The sequence below is a fragment of the Vulpes lagopus genome, chromosome 3 (assembly GCF_018345385.1).
Source record: "Vulpes lagopus strain Blue_001 chromosome 3, ASM1834538v1, whole genome shotgun sequence".
NCBI classification, from domain to species: Eukaryota; Metazoa; Chordata; class Mammalia; order Carnivora; family Canidae; genus Vulpes; species Vulpes lagopus.
Genome location: NC_054826.1, coordinates 117079050 through 117097369, shown reverse-complemented (window position 1 = coordinate 117097369; position 18320 = coordinate 117079050). Strand labels below are relative to the sequence as shown.

General features: G+C 48.9%; 1 protein-coding gene across 1 annotated transcript in view; it reads right to left on the bottom strand.

The window, feature by feature from the left end:
• Window positions 1–18320, bottom strand: part of MYH11 (myosin heavy chain 11) — a 114469-nt gene that overhangs the window by 87804 nt on the left and 8345 nt on the right. Inside the window, 2 exon segments of the mRNA XM_041749957.1 lie at window positions 1436–1592; window positions 11359–11720. Of these exon segments, the coding sequence (XP_041605891.1) occupies window positions 1436–1592; window positions 11359–11703 (502 nt within the window). The 5' untranslated portion in view covers window positions 11704–11720.

Below are 18320 nucleotides of genomic sequence, written 5' to 3'. Positions count from 1 at the left end.
ACCAGCTGCTGGTTCACAACCTCAGGATTATTCACACCTCATAATCACATAATAATTATACACAGCTTTAGGACAGCCCAAGCCCTTTTCTGTTGCCCTCTCCCAATGTAAGGATGGGAGAACTCCTGTGTCTCAAGACCAGATCCACTTACAGGAAAGAAAATCCTCTTACCCTTCCCCAAAGGCCAATGACACTGGGATGGGTGCTGCCCTTTATACAATGCATCCAAAACACATGAGGAGAAATGCAAGGGCTCAACTGTTTTCAGGCAAAAGGATTCACTGAGGGAGGACCAAGGTTGTTGAACAGATAAAGCTTACAACTCAGAGGGACACGTGGGTGGCTCAGTGGTTGCACGTCTGCCTTTGGCTCAGAGCGTGATCCCGGGATCCTGGGATCAGGTGCCCCCAGAGCTGGGATTTAAACACAGGCACCCCTGTTTTAGAATCCAGGCTTTTAACTAAATCTAATATACTGCTGTTTTTTTGTTCCATTTGAACTAGATTGTGGGGGAGAAAACTGATGAGAAAAATATTAAGTAACATAAGGACATCATTTTTATGAAGTTTAAGAACAGGCAAAACTGATGGTGATGGAAGTCAGAATAGCCGTTACTTTTGGGGGGTATAGGGGAGGTACTGACTGGGAAGAGGCGTGAAGGAACTTTCTGGAAAGATTTCACATCTTGATCTGAGCAGTGGCATATGAAGACATACACCAAAATTAATTTAAATCTGGACACTAAATTTGTGCACTTTACATCCTCTACTGTATGTATATTTTTCCTCCATTAAAAGCTCATTAATAGGGGATCCCTGGGTGGCTCAGCAGTTTAGCACCGGCCTTCAGCACAGGGCATGATCCCGGAGTCCCAGGATCGAGTCCCACATCGGGATCCCTGCATGGAGCCTGCATCTCCCTCTGCCTGTGTCTCTGTCTCTCTCTGTGTGTCTCTCATGAATAAAAAAATAAAATCTTTAAAAAAAAAAAAAAGGAGCTCATTGATCATAGTAATAGTGATAATAATGCACAAACACGGAGGTAATAGGTGAAGATCTTCAGTCTGGACAAGCCTCCATGAGAATCTCCACCAGCTGCAAGAGGGACCCTAACACTCCCTTTTTACAGCCGGAGAAACTGAAGCCAGAGAGGAGAAGACCTCTGGCAGCACCTGGGGGTGAGCCACAGCTGGCTGCAAGTGCGGAGCCGGCTGGCGGGCACCCCCCACATTTGCCCAGGCCGTGTGCCTGCCCTCGCCCTCCCAGCCGTGCACCCAGGCGTTCAGCTGCCTTTTTCCCTTTTTCAGTCACAAGGCTCCTGGGACCCACGCGGCCCGCCCGCCTCCGCATTCCTGGCGGGGACAGCAGGCCGGGGGCCCAGGCAATCCCGGGGCGGGGACAGAGGCCCTGCAGCGCCCGTGCAGCCCGCGCTCACCCTGCAGCATGCTCCGGTAGGCCGTGTCGGCGATGGCGTAGATGTGCGGCGGCATCTCGTGCCGCTTCTTGCCCTTGTACATCTCCACGATCTTCTCCGAGTAGATGGGCAGCTGCTTGTAGGGGTTGACCACCACGCAGAAGAGGCCGGAGTACGTCTGCCAAACAGAGAACCCAAGCTTACTTCCAGCACTAGGTAGGTGTGGGGGATCCCAGCCACCCAGTCCTCGGGGGCCCCACGCAGCGACGCCCACCACCACCTGCATTTCATATCCACTGAGCGCCTCTCCCTGCAGCCTCATGGCGAAACTGCTAGATGCATTCACATTGCCATTCCAGAGATGGAGAAACTGAGGCTCAGAGCACTAATGGGAAGGCCATGGCATCACTGACAGGCTGGGTATGGGGGAAGAGGAGCGAGGGCCAACAACTGGGTCTCTGGACACCCCCATGTTTTTTATTTTTTAAGATTCATTTATTCATGAGAGACACACAGAGAGAGGCAGAGGGTGAAGCAGGCTCCCTGTGGGGAGCCTGATGTGGGACTCGATCCCGTGACCCTGGGATCACACCCTGAGCCAAAGGCAGATGCTCAACCACAGAGCCACCCAGGCACCCTGAGTCCCTATGTTCTATCTCACAGCTGCGTGCTTTCCAACAGTCGGGGTTCGGACCCCGGCCCCTCTCCTGCGTGCTGCTGCCCCTCACCGCCCTGAGCCTCTTGGGCTTGGGTAGCAGCTTCCGCCTACTGAGCGCTTACTGTGTGCCAGGCACCGAGCTCTAAGCACTGCGTGGGCACCTATCTGCTCACCGAGTCTTCTTATCCACCCTGTGACAGTCCCTCTGCGATTTCCCTGCTGCCCGCGCGGCAGATGAGAAAACAGGTTTGGTGAGGTTGTCACCAGGTCACACAGCTGGCAAGAAACTCAGAACCCCCAGAGCTCACACGTCCTGGACTGTTAACAAAGCACCCCCTCATCTGTAAAAAGAAGGGACCGGCACAGCTGTCCTTAGGAAGGAATGGTCCTGCCACGCACTACGGCACAGACGCACCCCGACATGGAAGCAGCCAGCCACAAAAGGTCGCATGGTTTAGGATTCCATTGCCAAGAAATGCCCAGGACAGGCCAATCACAGGGACCGGAACAGATCTGGTTTCCAGGGACTGAGGAGAGCGAGATGACTGCTAAGGGCTACGGGGTTTCCCTTTTGGGGTGATAAAAATGTACAGGCTAGAAAACGCTGATGGTGGTGCTAACTGCCTCGGAAATGTATCCTTAAAACTGGCTAAAGTGGTGAGTTCTAGGTTATATGGATTTTACCATAATTAAAAAAAAAAGTTGTCCTGCCCCCACCAAGTAAGTGCACAGGAGCATCTGGAAATAATCAGAAGAGGGAAAGGGGCGTGAAGGCCCTCGGCAACACCCCACCCCAACCCCCATGCGTGTGCACACACGAGCGGGGCGCTATCATTGGTATCGCTGTCCTCTCCTAGACATCAGATTTTCCCCTGGGCTGAGGTCACAGCTCAGTGGACAGACTCCATCCTGTCCGACAGGAACTGGTTTTTTTTCCCAAAAGACATAATCAGGGCTGCCGGAGGCTCTCCTAGCCGTGAAGCAGGCCCTCCCTCCAACTCCCCCTAGAAGGGGCCAGAGGAGGAGCAGATGGCCCATCTCGGGGGGACACGCAGGCCAAAGCACACACCAGAGAGGGTGGGCAGCCTGACCAAGGTCACAAAGTGAGACCCTGGCAGCCAAGCCCAGCTCGGCCCGCTCCCAGGCCTGAGCACTGCCTGGGAGGCTGTCCGACTTCTGCTGATCCTATAGACAGAGGAACAAGGCATCATTAATTCACTCACTCCCTCATTCATTCAGCGTGTATATCCTCAACACCGTGCCACAAGGCTCTGCAGAGGGAGGCAGAGGCCAGGTTTAAAGACAACAAAAAAACACAAGGTCCTGCCCTCAGAGGGATTTCAGCCAACGGCTGCAGGTGATGGGAGGAGGAGGGTCCCTCCAGGGCTCAGCCTGCTAGGGGACAATGGTGTGTGATGGCCCTGGGTGGCAGGGGGACAGTAGTCTTCAAAAGGTACAGGATTGGTGGGGGAAGGAGGGCATAATCTCCCTGGTTCTCACCATTCCCCTAAAAAGGCAGGAGTGAGGTCAACATAGGGCCTGTCTAAACGTCATCAGCCACTTACTGAGCACCTACTGTACACCGGGTCTGTGCTAGATGCTGGAGATAAATACATCAGTGGTAGCCCCTGCCCTCAAAGAACCCACAGATCAGAGAAGGGATGAGGACATTTAAAAATAATGTCACAAGAACAAGGACAGAGCCCAGAGAAATGGGGGAGGAAGGGAGAGAGGGTCCTAATCCACACTGGGGGGCGGTCAGGGAAACTTCCAGTTGGGTGGGGGTGCTCCCTGCCCCTAATCTTCGCGGACAGGAAGGTGTTAACCTGCTTGGGAGGTAACAAAGGCATGGAAGGCAGCAGGGCGAGGGGCACATGGGTGAGCTGCAGGCAGTTTAGTGTTTTTGGATCATGAAGAGGAGCGAGCGAGGGTGAAGGGTGAGGTTCCTGCAGAGGGAGGCAGAGGCCAAGACCTGCACCCTGACTGGTCCGCTGTGGGCCCCTCCTTCATCGGATCATCCAGCCCCCTCCCTCCATCCCATTAACACCAGTGCAAGTGCCCTGGGGGCGGGAGCACCCTCTTCCTCCTCTTTGGGCCTGCATACAGTAGGTGCTCACTAAATACTTGCTCTATAAGTGCCTGAGGGGTAGGTTAATTACTAAAGCTTCCCTGGAGCAGGGGCCGCAAAGCCCTCATCTCTGTGACCTGGGGCTTCTCTCTGGGCCGGCACACAGCAGGTGCTCAGCAGATGTTTGCTGCGCTGGTGCCAATGCTGTCCTAGGGCAGGGGCTCCACGTCCGGTTCATCTGTGCCCTGGTCCCTGGCCCGGGGCCTCCCACGGAGTAAGTGCCCGATCAACCGATCAACCGTCAGTCATCTGGATGAAGGTCAACCCACTCCCACCTCTCCCGTGGGTCTTAACTCCACCTCCAGATCTTTCTGGGCCGTGCCCACTGCCAACCGCCACACCCTTGTTAGAACGTGGGGGTCATTTATGGCCCAAACCACCCTCTCACCAAGCCTTTGGCCTGGAGGCAGTAAAGGGCCGTGGTTAAGGGTACAGAATCGGGTACTGAGGACTTGGTTTGAACCTCATTCTGCTACTTCCTGGCTGTGTGACCCTGGGCAAGTCTCTTGACCCCTCTGAGCCTGTTTTTCTCGACTGCAACATGAAGGTGTGACGTAAGAGATCCTTTACAGGCTTGCTGTGAGATAATGCAGGCGAAGCATTTAACAGAGGGCCCAGTAGATAGCAGGTGCTCAATAATGTTAGTGACCATACCACGCTCCCTCTATTTCATGATGACAAAAACCTTGCCACCTTGGAACCTTCGCATAACCTGGAATGGGTCCCCCCCTCAGCCTCCCCAGAGCCATTTCCATCTCCCCTTTCAGGGCTCATCCTAAATGTCACCTCCTGGGCTGCAAGCTGCGTACCACGGTATCTCCAGCCCAGCATGGGGCCGGGCACAAGGCAGACACTCAGTAAGTACTTGCTGAATACAACAAACAGAAGGAAGGAGGAATGCATGGCTCTCCCAATCCCATCACCAGCTTCTGAGGAAGGAGCGCTTTCCTCCTGTTGGCCTAGGACAGCTCCCGGGGCTGAGCCCCCAGCAAGCACTTAATCCAAGCTTTCAGGAGAATCTGAATCTCTGTTCAGTTTGGCAAATCTTTCCAGGGCACAAGGACCCGAGTCAGGAAGGGCTGGGCAGGCAGCAGCACGCCCCACGCAGGGTGGCCGGCCTTCAGAATCTGGAGGCTTGAGCTCTGTCGTTTAACCCGGTTGACCTCAGCAGACCCAGCCCCCCTGCAGTTGGTGATGTCTCTGCCTCCCTGTGCCCCACAACCTCCTCTCCAGCTGGCCCAGTTCAGAGCTCTCAATAGCCCCTGCCTCCTGTTCCCAGCCAGGATCCCAGGGTCCCCATGCCACCAGTGGGCCCCAGCCACAGGCCAAGGCTTTCCCTCTTGTGACCGTATTAGGAAGTGACTCCAGTTTTTCCCTGACACTTTATATGGTCAGCCACAGAGCCCTGGGCAGGAAGACTGCTCCCTCGGCTGCCTCCTCTGGCAGAAACGAGAATCAGTGGGTGAGGAAGGTGGAAGGCACACGGGGTTTCAGCAGCGCGGCCCAGGGCAGAGCCTTAACTTTGCCCTAATTACCTGCGGGATTCGTGTGAGTGGCTGAACACCTGAGCCTCTTCTTCCCCACGTATGAAACGATGGAGAGGAGCACCCGGGGGGCTCAGCAGGTTAAGCGTCCACCTTTGGCTCAGGTCATGATCTCAGGGTCCTGGGATCGAGCCCCACGTCGGGCTCTACCCTCAGTAGGGGAGTCTGCTTCTCCCTCTGCCCATCTCCCTGCTTGTGTTCTCTTTCTCTCCCTCTGTCTCTCTTTTGAATAAATAAAATCAGAAAAAAAAATGAATAAATAAAATCAGTTGGAACAATGTAGGTTAATTGTTGGAACAATGTAGGGAAGGGAAGTCCGTAAGCCGGATCCGTAACTTCGGGATAAGAATAAAATAAAATAAAATTAAATAAATAAAATAAAATGAAATAAAATAAAATAAAATAAAATAAAATCTTTTTTAAAAAATGATGGGAAGATGTATATTCTATAATATTTTTTTAAATTTGTATTTATTTATGATAGTCACACAGAGAGAGAGAGAGAGAGGCAGAGACATAGGCAGAGGGAGAAGCAGGCTCCATGCACCGGGAGCCCGACGTGGGATTCAATCCCGGGTCTCCAGGATCGCGCCCTGGGCCAAAGGCAGGCGCTAAATCGCTGCACCACCCAGGGATCCCGAGATGTACATTCTTTACCAGGTTATAGTGCAACGTCACGGCGTTCAGGACATCTATTGGAAAGACAGAGTCCAGGAAGAATGCAATTTACTGCAGCTTTGATATTTAAGGGAAAGAAAGACTAGAAACAACCTAAATATCCATCAGTGGGGGACCAGCTTAAAAATTATGGCATGCTACCATTAAAAAGAGTACATTTATATGTATAAAAATATGCATATATACAAATATACATATATTTGCCTGTGAAATATCAGCCACCATGAAATATTTCTGGAAGCCTATGTAAGAAAGGTCCTCACAGTTTCTCTATGGAAGGGAATGGAATGGGGATGAGGGACGCCTGGGTGGCTCAGTGATTGAGTGTCTGCTTTTGACTCAGGATGTGATCCCAGAGTCCTGGGATCGAGTCCCGCATCAGGCTCCCTGCATGGAGCCTGCTTCTCCCTCTGCCTATGTCTCTGCCTCTCTCTGTGTGTCTCTCATGAATAAATAAATAAAAAAAAAGAATAGGGATGAAAGGAAAAAATTGGAGTATCCTGACATACTATTTAATATTTGCATGTATTACCCATTCAAAACAACATTTTCAATCTGACTAGATAGTTAACAACAAACACAAGAAAAAGCCACAAGACAAGATACATGCTTCTTATTTTTAAATATTCTCTTGTGGTCTTTGCATGGATAGCCTCGTGTTAGTGGAAAGCTTCTTTGAAGCAATAACAATCCAAGAGGTCTAAACACTGAGCTCATGGAGCTCAATAATGGGAAGCTTCCAGCTGTGTTTTCTTTCTACCTTCTGAGACCTGGTGCAGTTGTAGATCTTATTTCCATCCTCCAGGACCCTCGGGGACTAGGAGGCCTCTGCTCACAGCCTGCTCTCAGCATCCCCGGGCAGATACTCCTTCAAGTCATTGGGCCAAGTGTCTAAGATGAAAACATTGTCACCTGCTCGATTTTGGAAGGAAGGCCTCTCCTTACCTCCTGGTCTTCCCAGAATAGTGCAATCAGAACCAGGAAAATATCCTTTGGGGTTCTTGGGTGGGGAATTTGGGCTTGGAAACCCAATGGATAGGGAAGTCCATCTACATTTGCTCTGGATCATGTTCCCAACCCCAAGCTGTTGGCATAGGGGTAGGAAGTCCCCCTGTTTACAGAGATCAAGCAGCTTGGAGATGAGTGCACTGAACCAGGTATGAAGAAAAAGTAGGTGTAGTGATCAACAATGAAAAAACTCAGCCCCGGGAAGGGGACTCTCTCCCTGGAAGACAGCAGGGAGCAGTGAGGCCTATGGAAAAACAGTGCCCACACCCCACCTAACACAGCAGTCACCTAGCAACCTGGGCCCAGGGGTATCAGATCCTCTGCTTTTTCAAGCAATGCCAGAAACTGAGATTTTCTTTCTTTTTTTGGGGGGTGGGGTGGGGTGGGGGGGGGTAAGGTGGATAGGGAAAGGAGATATACCAAATTAGCTCAATTATTTTTAAAAAATCACTCACTCTGTACCAACAACTTGCAACCTAGTAGGTGCCCAAGAAATCATAATTAAAAAGTTGGACTTCTTCCTTCTGTGCACTTAACGGTTGTCCAGCTCCAAGCTAATGGCACCCATGGCATCATCCCCACCTGCCCTAGCCCACACCCATCTCCTCCTGCTCAAGCTTTCAGCTACCCTCACACCCTTTACCATCCACAGGTAGTCAGTCACTCCAGCCCCGGAGGCAGAAAGCCTCGCCTGGATCCCAGCTCTGCTCACTTCCAGAAATAGGACCGAGAGCAGCTGAGCTCAGTGCCCTGGTCTCTGAAATGGGGTACTAGCCTCACTGGCAGGATTAAATGAGTAGTGGTTCAAAGCACTGGTCCCAGAGCCAGCCTTCCTGGGTTCAAGATACAGCTGTTTCTCATCACGTTATATAAGTTTTCTAAGGCCTAGTTGTTTTGTTTTTTTTTTTAAGATTTTATTTATTTATTCATGGGGCGGGGGCACGAGCAGAGCAGGGAGCCTGATGCTGGACTTGATCCCAGGACCCTGGGATCACGACCTGACTGAAGACAGATGCTTAGCCTCTGAGCCACCCAGGCGCCCCTCTAAGCCCCAGTTTATCTGCAAAAATGAGACTAAAAAAGCAGAGCAGAGTCTGAACCGGGTTCCTTCCCAGGCAAGTCACGGCAGCTCTCTGCCTCGAACAGGTCAAGGGCAGGGTGGGAGGTCGGCACCGCTCTCCCCCAGTGGTGTAAAAGGACAAAACGGGTTGGGAAGGACTCGGGACAGTACCCACCACAGGCAAGGCACACACTTTATTGAGCTTCCTCTGCCTGAAACCCTTGTCTGTCCCTCAACAGAAAGGACAGAGCCAATGGCCGAGTGGTCCTACTGAGCTCCTGGCAGAGAGCCTCCAGCGTCCAGAAGGGCAGGTGAGTGCGGACGAGGGCTCACATGCTTGTGTCATGTGTGCACCATGAACAAGTAAGGTAAGAGCCTGCATCTCAGGGGTCAGACACAAAACCCCATGGCTTCCACAGACTCTTCTAGAACCAAGAAGACAAGAAGACTCTTCTAGAACCAAGAAGACAGGGGTCTTCATTTGAGGTGCACTTTGCAGAACAGAGGGGAATGTTCTCTTCATTAGCTGGGCCAAGTCAGGCTCCCTGGCTGCCTCAGCATCACCTGCCACCCACCTGCTCCCAAGGGACACACCTCCTGCTGTCATGTGTATGCCTTCCCTCCCCCACCTCCCTCTTTATTTCCTCCATCAAGGACAACGGTTCTATTTAAGTGACTAACCTGACCAGAAAGGAAGGAGATAGGAGGAGGCACCTGGTCACAAGGCTGAGAGGCTTTTCATCTAATCTGTCCAGAGAAGCATAGCAGGAATTTAGCGCTTTGATTCATTTTTTTTAATCTGCTGTCAGATTAGATATTTTGGGTCTCGGGACCTTCATAAGCCCTTTATTATTTTTTTTTCTGATTTCTATTTTGGGATCAAATGCTATGTCAGAGGACAGCAGGTGAGATTTATACACGGGCCTGTCCTTGACCTCGCTGAGGGAGAGAACATATCTTAGATGGGAGGCCTAGAAGAGCTCCGTTCCACCTCTCACTGCCCTCACCCCTTGCCCCCCCGCCTACCCCCCAGCTCCTGGCAGGCTGGCCTTGGAAATGCCCACCCTGTACCGACAGCTCCAAGTCCATAGTATTTCCATACAAGGAGTGGCTCGGATAAAGGGGACCTTGGCTGCTTAGTTAGGGAAGTTAAGGATAGGCTTCAGCATGCTGAGATAGCTTGCTCACCTGTTAAATGGGACACATACGCTTATTCCATGGATGTTGTATTGATTAAAGGGGTCAAGGCACACAACAGGGGTTAGAGGAGGGATTTTATAATTACAGGTCGCTCCTCTGTTCCCTCTTGGTTCTTAAAAAAAAATAAAAGCCACTGTTAGCCACTCTGAGCTATCCATATGAAGAATGGATAGCCAGTTAGGGCACATCCGTGGGACAGATTACATAGCCCCTCAGAGGGTAGTATTTGGGGGGTAATAGCAAAAATGTGGGGATGCTCAGCATTGACTCATACACGGAAAAAAAGAGTGAGCCGCCAGCCTATGTGTGCCGGCTTGTGTATGTGTAAACATGTACCGTTCACACGAGCAAAGAGCTCACGAATGCACCATTTCATCAGCTGCCTCTGGAGGAGGACTGAGTTTTTGTGTTTTTGCTGTGCTTCTCTGAATTTACCAACTCTCCTGTAGTAAATGTGACTTCTTTTCCTAACTAGGAAAAAAAGAAAATCCACAGATCCTTTTTCTAGAGGACAAGGATTTTTTTTAAAGGGTAAATTTCACGCAGCAACGTGACAAGGGCAGGGCCAGAGGACGTAATGATGGAAGGGAATGTTCTCACAAGTTTGCACAGGGTCCAGGAAAAGGGACCATAACAGTGACAGGAACACCTAGCATTCTGAGAGCTGGCAGTGTCCCCAGACGCGTGCCAACTAACCCACTCGCGAGGTCGGTACTAATCTTGTGCTCATGTCACAGAGAGGGAAATGAAATTTCCGAGAAACCAGGTAATTCGCCCAACGGATCAGTGTGCCCTTTGTGAGAAGCACACAGACAAAAGCTAAATGGAAGGACACTCCTGTTCCCAGCAGCTTGATACCGGGGGGCCACCTATGTCCTTGCTCTGGGGAGTTGGTCCAAACCCACAAGGAACAGGTGTACCCCCCGTGTCACATCGCCCCCCATCAGAACTTCCTGTGGGGATGACAATGTTCCATCCCGTGCTACCCAATACAGCAGCCGCTAGCCTCCAGTGGCTCTTGAGCACTTGACATTGGCCAGTGCAACTGAAGAAATGAATTCTGATTTCTAATGGACTTGCATCTAAATTTAGTTAGCCACACGTGCCCAGTGGCTACCCTAGTGGACAATGCAGCTCTTGGCTGCTCTGATCTACACCGTTGACCCCAAGGAGCCCCGGCTCCAATCTAGGAATTCCCACTTGTGACGGGGAAGGCCTCCACGTCTCCTCCCACCTGGCTGCCCAGATGCTCCAGCCTTCCCAAGAGATTATGAGCTCCCCCTCATCTCCAAGATGAAGGAAGAACAGGAAGTACTTCAGTGAAACCTGTTGAGCATTGGCCACGCACCCTGGCCTCTGCATTGGTGACCACATAGCATCTTTGCGCCTCCTTTATGTGGGGAGGGTGGTTATTCCCACTTCACCAGTAGGAAAACTGAAGCTTCAGTAAGTGAGAGAATTTGTTCGAGGTCACCGAACTAGGTGGGGCAGGACAGGGCAGGACAGGGGTGAACCCAAGTCTGAATGAATTCTAGCTCTCCATGTGGCCTCCCTCGGGTCAGACTCTCCTCCTCCCAACCTGTACCCCAAACACATCTTTAAAGCTCTTCCTCCCTTAGAGGTGCGGGAGGCCTGGGAAGAAGTGACTGGCTGTCCCCAGATACTCACGTAGATGAGTCCCGAGAAGTATCTCTCCCTCAGATTGTGTAGCACAGAGGCTTCATTAAGGCACGTCAGCTCCGCCATGTCCTCCACCTTGGAGAACTTGGGTGGGTTCATCTTCTGGATGTCATCTTTGCCAACCGTGACCTTCTTGCCATTCTCCACCAACTCGACAATCACCTCATCCCCTTTCTCCTCCTTGATGCTGGCTGCCTCGAAGCCTTGCTTTTCTGAAGGGACCCAAACCAGCTTCTTGGCAGCCCAGTCAGCCTGGGCGACTGGGCTGTTGACGAAGTTTTTGTCCACAAAGAGAAACTTCTCATCATCACTGAGCTGGCCTTTCTGTGCCATGGTGCCTGGTTGGTCCCCTGTGGAATGAAGGAAAGGACAGCATCAGACTCCAGCCAGAATTGAGCCCTAAAGACAGAGGAATCTGTCACCTCGCATGCCTAGGAACACAGTCTGCAGAGACATTCCACAAAGTATGAGGATGTGCCCTACGGTATTGTTTATATGGTCAAAGAATGGAAACAACCAGAGCCCCTCAGAAGAACATCTTCATCATTGAAGAACATCTTCATCCATCATCATGGCGCTGGACACATCAACCACAATATTTTCTTTTTCTTCTTTTAAGGTTGATTTATTTATTCATGAGAGACACACAGAGAGAGGCAGAGACACAGGCAGAGGGAGAAGCAGGTTCCCTGCAGGGAGCCCGATGTAGGACTCAATCCCAGGACCCGGGATCATGACCTTAGCCCAAGGCAGATGCCCAACCGCCGAGCCACCCAGGTGTCCCAAGATATTTTCATACAACAAAATACTATGCAGGGGTTGGTATGGTCTATTTATAGGGTGAAATATTATTCAGCCTGAGAAAAGGAAGAAAGTACTGATTGATACACGCTGCAACACAGAGGAATCTCAACAAAATTACGTCAAGTGAAAGAATCCGGTCACAAAGGGCCACATGCTGTGTGATCCCATTTATATAAAATATCCAGAACATGCAGATCCATAAAGATTGAAGTAGATTAGTGGTTGTCAGGGGCTGGGAGAGTGACAGCTCAGGGGTATAAGGCTTCTTTTGGGGGGAAATGGAAATATTTTAGAATTTATTATAGCTGTGGATATACAGCTTTGTGAAAATGCTAAAGGCCATTGAATTGTACCATTTATTATTTATTTATTTATTTATTTATTTATTTATTTAAATTTTGTTTAAAGATTCTATTTATTTATTCATGAGAGAGAGAGAGACACACACAGAGAGAGAGAGACACAGGCAGAGGAAGAAGCAGGCTCCATGCAGGAAGCCAGAAGTGGGACTGGATCTCCAGGATCAGGCCCTGGGCTGAAGGTGGCGCTAAACCGCTGAGCCACCCGGGCTGCCCCTGAGCCACCCAGGCTGCCACGAACCGTACCATTTAAATGAGTGTATAGCTTGTGAATTATAGGTCAACAAGGCTTTTTAAAAAATAAAAGGGAGAATGGAAACAGTAGGTATAATATCCCACTTTTATTTTAAAATATATAGAATAATATGGGCAAAAAAATTGTGGAGAAATACCCACTTTTGAGTATACTTTAGGAGGGGATTTTTACCTACTTTTTTTTTTTTAAGAGAAAAAAAGAGAGAGCATGAGTGGGGGCAGAGGGAGACAGGGAAAGAGAATTTCAAGCAGACTCCCTGCTAACGCAGAGCCTGACACGGGGCTCCATCTCATGACCCAAAGATCATGACCCCAGCCAAAATCAAGAGCCAGATGCTTAACCGAGCCACCCAGGCACCCCAGAGGGATTTTTAACTTTCTATCATTTTTTTTCCAATTTCTTTTATAATAGAAGATTATTCCATCGTATGTGTATAACACATTGTGCTTATCCCTTCTTTTGTTGATGGGCACCTGAGTTGCATCCATGTTTCAGCTATTGTGAAAATGCTACTGTGAACATGGATATACTTTTGATGACCTCTTTTTATCACATTTGTAGTTTTGTAATTTTAAATTTATGATCAACAAAAAAATAGATTTTTTTCCCTAAAGACCTTCAAACAACCCATACACATGAGAAAAAGATGCTCAGCCTCACTAGTAAATGAATTAAAGAAAGGAGCTGTTGATTTTCCCCAATCAGCTTGGCTGAGGTGAAAGTTATTGGTAATATCCAGTGTTGTCAAGAGTTGTAGGGGCTGGGCCTCTGCACACACCATACTTCTGGATGGAAAAACCTTAAAATCTATACAAACTCTTTGATCTGAAATTGCATTTTTCTTTCTTTCTTTCTTTCTTTCTTTCTTTCTTTCTTTCTTTCTTTCTGTCATTTGAGAGAGAAAGCACAAGTAGGGGGAGGGGCAGAGGGAGCAGGGAGCCTAATGATGTGGGGCTCAATCCCAGGACCCCAGGATCAGGACCTGAGCTGAAGGCAGATGCTTAACCCACTGAGCCACCCAGGTGCCCCCAGGGATGTCTTCTTAACTGGGACATCCACGCATCACGAGCAATTCCCCTGAAAATGCAGAGTGTGGACTTCCACTTATGCCAAAATTCCTTTTCTTTTAATATATTTATTAAAGGGTCATTTACATGCCATAAAATTCTCTCATTTGCAAATGTACAATTCATTAACTTTTAGCAAATTTTCAGAGTTGTGCACCTATCACTACAATAAAATTTGGAACGTTCCCGTCACCCAAAAAGGGTTCCCTTGTGCCAGGCTGCCATCACTCCATCCCCAACTGCTGGCACCAACTAATCTACCCTCTCTATAGATTTGTCTTTTCTAGACATTTCATACAAAGGGAATCATACAAGATGTGACCATTGATCATACAAAGATGTGTATGATGTATTTCTAAGTTAAAATTATACCTAAACAGCATCCTCAGGAAGAAAAAAACAGATCTCAAAAGCATTAGGCAAAGCCAAAGAAGCCAGACCCAAAAGGCTCTATTACCTCACTGATACACAAATCTAGAAGAGGCAAAACCATCATGAGAGGAAGCAAAGCATAGTCAGCTGCCAGAGGCAGGGAGAGGAACTGACTGCCAAGAGGCACAAAGGAACTTTCAGGGGGATGAAAATGTTCTATATTCTGATTATGGTGGTTACACAACTGTATACATTCATCAAAACTCACTGGGCTAGATACTTAAAAGCCAGTGAATTTAAAAAAATAGTGAGTTTTCCTGAATATAGATTATATCTCAATAAGGCTTATTGAAATATTTGTAAGAGAATCTGTCTTGTGATTTGGTACATATGTAAATACATTTTTAAAAATCTAAAAGACTGGGGCGCCTGCCTGGCTCAATCAGGGGAGCATGTGACTCTTGATTTCAGGGTTTGAGTTGGGTGTAGAGATTACTTTAAAAAAACTCTATGACACTATAAAATATTAAACTATGGTTCTCTGGTCCAATGCAGGAGAATTTGAACATCAGTAAGAAAAATAACTATAGGGATGGAAAGCAAAGTATGTTTAAATCCACGAAGCATGACGATTAACATAAATTTCAAAGGTCATCCATGTAAGACAGGCAATCAAGACATTATTTTGGGGACGCCTGGGTGCCTCAGTGGTTGAATGCCTGCCTTCAGCCCAGGGTGTGATCCTGGAGACCCTGGATCGAGTCCCACGTCGGGCTCCCTGCGTGGAGCCTGCTTCTCCCTCTGCCTGTGTCTCTGCCTCTCTCTCTCTCTCTCTGTCTCTCGTGAATAAATAAAATCTTTTAAAAAAAATCACATTTCCTGCATTTTTAAACTCTTGCAGGTTTTTCATGGGACGTTACCCCAGGAACATCCCTCCTGCAACCTCACTTTTAACTGTTGTTAGAGAACACTCACGCTATTTGGAACAATGTCACTTAACAAATGTAGAAGAAACGACAAAACTAGAAATGTAGCAATTTGGGAACTCCTAATAAAATAACGGGCCCTGACGATGACCATCTGTAGCTGCTAAAATCATCAGACCAGAGGCTGCACACGTCTCCGTGCACCAGCCTCCCCTGGGGGCTTGTGAAATCCCAGACGGCTGGGCCCTCCCCCCAGAGCTTCTGAATCAGCAGGGCAGGGAGGAGCCCCAGGATCTGTTCGTTTAACAAGTTCCCCTGGGTGATGCAGAGGATGCGGGTCTGAGTCCAAGCTGTCAGACCCACGGTGTTAGATGAAAAGCAGATGCAGAGCTTTATCATCGGTGCATGAGGATGGCATCACTTAAATGTGCTAAATTAACCTTATTATCACAATAAGTTGTTGATCAGATACACGTACCTCCAGATGGGATGCCATCCAGAGCGCCACTAGCATCAAGGAAATATTCTTCCAGAAAGGCAAAGGGGAGGGGGTCGGGGGCCAAAGCGGACAAAGCCTTTGGGTCTAGTGCCCACAAATGCCGGGCACAGGGATCATGCTCAATACAGTCACGGAGGGCTGGTGGGGGGAATGCAACAAAGTCCACAGGTGGGCAGGCATAGGACAAATGACTCTACTTCATTAGCAAAGTACAGAAGAAAGGAGAGGAACCTATAAACTCAAAGGAGCTTTGAGACAGAGGAAAAATGGGAGCTAAAGGCCAACAAAGACGCGTCTCCAGCTTGATCATTGTCAAAGTGGAGTGGCAGGTGCCAGGGAGTGTGTCCTAACGTTCTCCCTACTTGTGCATGCATTGGAACACTTCCTGAACGAAAAGGTCCAGCAAGGACAATAAAAGACAAACACAGAGGGGGTGAGGGAGGGAATGAAGCCCCTTCTCCCCGCAGGGCACACGTATGAGGGCAAATCAGAGAGAAGGGCATGTTTTGCATTTTTATTTTTTTTAAGATTTTATTTATTTATGAGAGACACAGAGAGAGAGGCAGAGACACAGGCAGAGGGAGAAGCAGGCTCCATGCAGGGAGCCCAATGTGGGACTCCATCCGGGTCTCCAGGATCACGCCCTGGGCTGAAGGCAGATGCTCAACCACTGAGGGATCCCACGTTTTGCATTTTTAAAAAGCCACCCCTTGCATGGAAAGCTTTAAGTGACATGCAATTGTGAGAAAAAAACCAAAATTTTGACAACCCCTCCAAAAACGTAAGAAAATTCGAACATCAACTCGATAGCCTTTATATTAGGGAATTTGTTCAATTTTGGGGGGGTGACAAAGGTACTATGACTTTCTCTATTTAGGATCCTTTCCTGGGGTGCCTGGGAGGAACATGGGGCTCTTGATCTTGGGGTTGTGAGTTTGAGCCGCATGTTAGGTGTAGAGATGACTTAAGTGAATAAACTTTTTAAAAGTATTTAGAGGGGCGTCTGGGTGGCTCAGTGGGTTAAGCACCTGCCTTCGGCTTGGGTCATGATCTCGGGGTCCTGGGATCGAGCCCCACATGGCTCTCCCTGCTCAGAGGGGAGTCTGCTTCTCTCTCTTCGCTCATGTTCTCTCTTTTAAATAAACAATAAAATCTTTTTTAAAAAAAGTATTTAGAGCCCTTTTCTTTCAGAGACAGAGGGAATCATTGTAGCTGAACTGACAAGCCTGGGGTTGAGGGCTGGGGTGCCTGCAGGTGGGTTACGCTGTTCTGCTGACTTCCGCAAGTTTCCATTTAAGGAAAAATATTTCTACATAAAATGAGTACAATTCTCATCTATGTGTAAGCAATGTCAATATCCACCATCTCCCATTCGGCTTGTACATCATCCCCAGGGCCAAGTTTTCTGAATACCAAGAGTGACAGTTAACACTCACAGACCCCGTACAGGCCCTGGGCTGAATCGCTCACATGCAGGATCATCTAGCAAAGACAGCACAGCCTTCGGAGCGGGGTGTTACAGGCAGCTCCACCTTACAGATATGGAAACAGAGGCTCAGAGAGGTGAAGGAATCTGTCTGAGGTCACACAGCAGAGCCAGGTTGATTGGTTAAGGACACTTAAATTAGTTGTGCAAGGAAAAGTGTTTAAAATAGGAGCCAGAGGGGATCCCTGGGTGGCTCAGTGGTTTGGTGCCTGCCTTTGGCCCAGGGCGTGATCCTGGGGTCCTGGGATCGAGTACCCCTTCGGGCTCCCTGCATGGAGCCTGCTTCTCCCTCTACCTGTGTCTCTGCCTCTTTCTCTCTCTCTGTCTTTCATGAACAAATAAATAAAATATTAAAAAAATAAAATAAAAGGCAGCCCGGGTGGCTCAGCGGTTTAGTGCCACCTTCAGCCTGGGGTGTGATCCTGGAGGCCCGGGATCGAGTCCCACATCGGGCTCCCTGCATGGAGCCTGCTTCTCCCTCTGCCTGTGTCTCTGTGTGTCTCTCATGAATAAATAAATAAAATCTTTAAAATAAAATGAATACAATACAATACAATACAATACAATAGGAGCCAGATATACTCAAGAGGCCGGGGATGTATTTGATTTGTTCTGAGCAGTGAGACAACCAAGTGGGCTCTCTCAAATTGTGATGTTGGTCAGCTGCCTAAAAAGTCAGAAAAACAAAAAATAAAAATAAAAACAAACAAACAAAACCCAGAAAAATAAAAGGATATAGGAATCCCCACCGCCGGGAACCGTGTCTAATCTAGGATTCAGAAACACAAACTAGATCAAGTGCAAAGAGTCGGTCTCTGTCCAAAAAAGGAGCGAGAGAAGCTGGCTTGCTTCTCACGGCTTTGATGCTTCTGACAGTTACCAAGTGCGAAATCTGCTTTAGTCAAAGGAAAGAGGAGCCTGGCTTCACCCTGGAATGGCATTTCCCAGACTGTGCTCCTTGGAACCCTAATCCCTTGAAATTAGGGGTGGGGAGTTGGGTGGGATTCAGGGAGGTCAGGATACTCTTCAAAAAATAAAAAAGATTCTGCGGTTGAATCCACTTGAAAAGCACAACTTCCCCCTCGTTCCCATTCCCCCAGGCTCCCAGCCCCCCACCTCTGTCGTGGAGAGGCAGAGCAAGTATCAAGACATCCAAGACCTTGGCAAGGTCTGAATCCCAA